Source organism: Armigeres subalbatus, unplaced genomic scaffold, assembly GCF_024139115.2.
Source record: "Armigeres subalbatus isolate Guangzhou_Male unplaced genomic scaffold, GZ_Asu_2 Contig966, whole genome shotgun sequence".
Taxonomy (NCBI): domain Eukaryota; kingdom Metazoa; phylum Arthropoda; class Insecta; order Diptera; family Culicidae; genus Armigeres; species Armigeres subalbatus.
Window position 1 is genome coordinate 15,648 of NW_026943773.1, and position 5,697 is coordinate 21,344.

Genomic DNA, 5,697 nt, shown 5'->3' on the forward strand with positions numbered 1-5,697 from the left:
CTGCATGCTCCTTGATGCTAATATGGAAAACGGTATTGGGGAGAGGCGATAGCAGCGGCGGCATATGTGCAGAACAGATTGCCATCACGTTCGGTAAGCAAAACCCCATATGAGTTATGGAATGGCGACAAACCAGATCTTGGCCATTTGAAGGTGTTCGGGTGTGATGCTTACGTTTACATCCCTGACTCTAAACGGCGTAAGATGCAGACCAGGTCTCAAAAGTTAACCTTTGTTGGGTACGCGTGTGGCTCAAAAGCATACCGGTTCTTGGATAAGCGTACCAACAAAATCACCATAAGCCGAGACGCGAAATTTCTGGAAGTCGGTTCAACAGTTCAGGAGGAGTTACAACTCAATGAATCTAATAAGCAGCTGAAAGTACAACAGTCAAAAAGGAAAGCAGACATCGCTAATCGAATCGTGAAGCCAAGGGATACAACAATCAAACCGACTAAGACAGTTGTTCTGGAGGAAGATGACGACCATCAAAGAGAAGAAGTTCAAATTGATTTCTCGTTCGAGAAAGAGAAAGCGGATAGTATCACCGAGGATTCAGAGTTCGAAGGTTTCGATGAAACGGTTTACTTTGACGATGAGTGTTTTGGAATGGAAGAATTATTTCAAGAGCCTGTTATCGAGTTAGATAACATCAGAAGATCTCAGCGTAGTAATCAAGGACAGCTTCCATCACATTATGACGAATTTGTGGTGGGTGTTGTTTTGACATCGGAAAGGGAACCGCAGAATTTCAGCGAAGCAGTCGGATGTACCAACAAGAATCAATGGATCCGTGCTATGGACGGTGGCAGGGCATAAAAATTTGCAGGTGAGGCATATTGATGTTCGCAACGCATATCTCAATGGGAAGCTCGAAGAGGAAGTATTTATGCAACAACCGCCTGGCTACGCAGTTCCAGGAAAAGAACAAATGGTTTGCAAGCTTCATCGTAGTTTGTACGGACTTAAACAGTCAGCGAATGTGTGGCACTCTACAGTCAAAAAGATATTACTCGAAATGGGATTTCGTCAGTCCGAGTCGGATGTATGTCTGTACATGAAGCAACTTCGTAGCGGTGAATGGATCTATGTACTCATATATGTCGATGACATGATCGTCGTATGCAAGGAGGATCGATATCTCGATTGGTTGGAGCAAGAGTTAAAGAGACATTTTGATATATCTTGTTTGGGAACTGTGAACCAGTTCCTCGGAATTAAGTTGAGTAAGGACAAAAACGGGTTCTATTCCCTTAGTCAACAATCATCCATCAGAGAAATAGCAGAACGGTTCGGTCTTCAGGAGGCGAAAAATTCTAAGTACCCTCTTGACCAAGGCTACTTGAAACAGCAGGAGAGTGAAGATCTACCAAACAACACTATGTACCACAGTTTAATTGGAGCATTACTGTATCTTGCTTTAAACTCAAGACCAGACATAGCAGTAGCAATATCAATACTCAGCCGAAAATCGTCTAACCCAACGCAGCGGGACTGGACAGAATTAAAACGAGTCGTTCGTTATCTGATGGGCACCTCTGAGTATGAGTTGAAGTTAACCAGCGACAGATCAAAGGACCTAATTCTATCCGGATACAGCGACGCAGATTGGGCTGGAGATTCGGCAGATCGCAAATCGACTAGTGGTTTTGTTTTCTTCGTCGGGAATGCAGTAGTCAGTTGGGCAAGTAGAAAGCAAGGTTGCGTAACAACCTCGACTATGGAGGCTGAATATGTTGCGCTCTCGGAAGCGGCATCAGAAGCGGTATGGCTGCGGAGGCTGTTGCACGAGTTGGGAGTTATCTCACGGCAAGCAACGATCATTTTTGAAGACAACCGTAGTTGCATAGACTTCGTGTCACTCGACCGACAAAGCAAGCGAAGTAAACATATTGACACGAAACTTCACCATGCGAAAGACCTGTGTTCTCGTGATGTCATTAAGCTAGAATACTGTCCTACTGATCGGATGTTAGCGGACCTATTCACAAAACCATTAGGACCGAAGAAGATGATACAATTCGCCGTGCAGCTCGGGCTTGTTCCGTGACACAGCGAGGAGGAGTGTTAGTATAAGTACGCCTTAAGCGCTGATACACAGAATCATGTATACTGGCAGCACGGACTGTAGATATACAGATCTTGAGTTTTATCTTTTGTGTATGTATTACAAGTAGCCAAATAAATAACACGTTGTTCTTATCGCGCTCGTTCCGATATTTATTTCACGGTTTCCTCACGTCGAATTATTCCTTGCGTTTGTCCTCGTGTTGAGTGTCCACTCTGGCCAACAAGGGGCAGTAGGGCAATATGAACATACGGGGCAATATGAGCCACCCTCAATTTGAGCTTTGCTTATATGATCTTCAAGAGAATGCTCCACATATGCCTCAACGAGAAAACCGCATTAAAATTCAATCCAAACGTAAAAAAAAACTCTTGAAAATGTAATTTTTCGCTGCATAGTCAGAATTATTATAAGATTTGAATTTTATAAATAAGATTCTGTCACAAAACTGATTAATATACTGGTCAAAAATGCACCACTATTACTATTATCTATTATAATTAAATCTATTATAATTAAATATTGTGCACACAGGTTTGTGCTGAAACAAATCTGAATTTATAAAACATTGTTTTTACCAAAACCACTCTCTATGGGACAGTATGGACATACCTGCACAGAGCAACATATTAGGCCTTAATATGCGAACAAGTTCAAATTTAAGTTGCTGAATACAAGAATATTATCGTTTATGTAAGATTTATTACAGAATTACAATACGGTATGACTGCGATCGGAACAGCAAAAAATTACCATAAACCAATTGAAAAGTGGCAAATCGGTTTCGTCCGTTGTTGTGTGGCTTATTATTTTCATTTTGTATGGAATACTCCAAACTATAGTAGAAATATCATATTCATCTGTAACAGGACACTTTTCTTTTCTTAAAAAACGTTTGGATGGGTGGCTCATACTGCCCCAATATTGTCCCATATAGTCGAGAGCACACATTAAAATCAATACAATTTCAAAAGTGAATTCCAACAATTTCCAAACGCATTTTTCATCATTCATCAACGTAATATGAAAGGTAACACTCTCTGGTATAAGTCAACTACATCTAAATGATGATGTTTATCTTTTCTGCGCTTTTCTTCATGCGTAACCAGAAGTCTATCAACTTGTTTCAAAATTGATACATGCCCTTTCTGGTCCTTAGAATAGAATGTGATCACTAGATATGTTCTGCGTTAGCCAAGAAATCTCAGAAGTAAGACCTTAGAGTCTACACGCGTAACCAAAGGTTTGTCGACTAGGTTGAAAAGTAGCACATGCAGCGGGCTTGGTAGTCATATGGCTACTGCTTCTGCCTCATACGCAGGAGGTCGTGGGTTCAATCCCAGGTCCGTTCCATTCTCCTACTTTGTATTTTTCTCTATATTTCTCATGTTCTAGCAATCGCTAGAACTGGAAATGGACTTCCATACCGTTTCCATCTCAATTCCTATACCTTCAACTTGAATATTCTAACAGTAATCTGCTAGAATTGGAAATGAACTATAAAGCGCGTTTCCAAACATCCAATTAGAAATTCCATCAGTTGCTTTCTCCTATCTATCACATTGGCAGCTCGTTAACCAAGACGGACCTCTGCCTCTCGAACCTAACCCAAAAATTCCAACAAATTCCGCATGAACTCGTGGCAAGTGCAGAGGTATATTCGGCTTGCAGTGGGCGAGTGATTGTATCATCATTTCCTCCCCCTTCCCTACATTGACTTGCATTCTGACTATTGTACGTCCAGAAGACCAAACCAAATCACAGGTTAACGAACAGGAGAAAGGCAAGTAGGCGAAACTAACTGTGAAGGGTGAAGGGTTTCTTTAGTATCCGGGTATTTAGAAGAAAACGTCTGTACACGGTTACGTTCTAGAGTAGACTGAAGTCTCTGTAGTATATGTATGTACCAGCGTGAATGAAAATTCTGTATGTTTAAAAATAATAACCAAGAAATAAAAAAAATAAATAAATTAAAAAGGAAAAAATAATTCTTTAAATTATTTACAAAAAAAAACGGACCACCTGCATTCGAATCTAAAACCTATTTAGCTGAACTGCATACAATGCTCAAATTGAAAGCAAAATAAACGAAATGACGTACGACTACCGCATCGCTAACAGTACATGTTCTTCGAGTATAAAAGCGCATGCATGACAGTGAACTCGTCACTTTTTCGACGGACGCGGAACAGGCAGCCACAGCTCCGCTCTATTCGGCAGAGCGTGGGAGCCGCCTGGAGAACCAGCTCCGCTTCGATCCGGGCAAGCGGGTGGCACCGCCCCGTCAGTCGAAGCGTGGGAGCCGACGTGTGGACCAGCTCCGCTCTATTATTTGAGCGTGCGAGCCGCCTGGAGGAGCAGCTCCGCTCTATTACCTGAGCGTGGGAGCCCTTTGGAGGACCGGCTTCGCTTCGACCGGGTAAGCGGGTGGCTCCGCCCCATCGGTCGAAGCGTGAGAGTCGCTTCAGTGGCTGGTGAAGCGGGGGAGGGGGAGCTGGGCGAAACGTCAGATTACGACGATGGCGTGGACGGTAGATGCCGAATCTACGATGGAAACGTGTGAGTAAAACTTAAAAGCTTTGATAGAGTCTGGACTCCGATGGAAAAGACGGATGTCGACAATTTGGGACCCCGATGGAAAAGGCGGTGGTCTGATGAATAAGAGACCCCGATGGAAAAGGCGGTGGTCTGATGAATAAGAAACCCCGATGGAAAAGGCGGTGGTCTGATGTATAAGAGACCCCGATGGACAAGGCGGTGGTGTGATGAATAAGCGACCCCGATGGAAAAGGCGGTGGTGTGAAGAATAAGAGACCCCGATAGAAAAGGCGGTGGTCAGATAAATATGGTAGGCCTGACAAGTTATTTCCATTATGCATGGCCGAAATCAGTTGTAGGCAGGTTTTTTTGCAATTCGAAAATGTAATATTTGATATGCGAAGTAGATCATTGATGCTTTTCTTCTTATTTGGATGCAAGATTGACGTTGGAAAGCCTGACAAGTTCTATTCAAGATTGCATAAACATTTTTCTGATTCGGATAAAAGATTGGCGTTGTAGAGCCTGATGAGTTCTGTCCATGATTGCATGTTTGAAATCAACTGTTGATTGATTTTCGGAGTACTAACCTGAGAGATTTGATATGCGAAGAAGATTGTTAATGCTTTTCGGATTCGGATGCAAGATTGAGGTTGCCGAGCCTGATAAGTTCTATTCATGATTGCATGACCGTAATCAATTGTAGGCTGGTTTTTGAAGTTCGGAAAATTTTAATATGCGAAGACGATCATTGGTGCTTTTTTTCGGATTCGGATGCAAGATTGGCGTTGCAGAGCCTTGCAAGTTCTATTCATGATAGTGGGACCGAAATCAATTGTGGGCTGGTTTTTGTAGTTCGAAAAGTAAGATGTTAAATGCGAATAAGATCATTGTTGTTTTTTTCTGATTTGGATGCAAGATTGGCGTTGTAGAGCCTGACAAGTTCTATTCATGATTGCAAGACCGAAATCATTTTTTTTGGGTTTGAAGTCTGGTTTTTGGAGTTCGAAAAAGTAAGATTTGATATGCGAAGAAGATGATTGATGCTTTTCTTCTTATTCGGATACAAGATTGACGTTGTAGAGCCTGAC

At 42.3% G+C, this 5,697-nt stretch overlaps 1 protein-coding gene across 1 annotated transcript; it reads left to right on the forward strand.

Annotated features, from left to right (window-relative positions):
* Window positions 1-204: 204 nt before the first annotated feature.
* On the forward strand, window positions 205-819 carry LOC134204922 (uncharacterized). Its single transcript, XM_062679728.1, has one exon. The coding sequence runs from the start codon at window positions 205-207 to the stop codon at window positions 817-819; it is 615 nt and encodes a 204-aa protein (XP_062535712.1).
* Window positions 820-5,697: the final 4,878 nt, after the last annotated feature.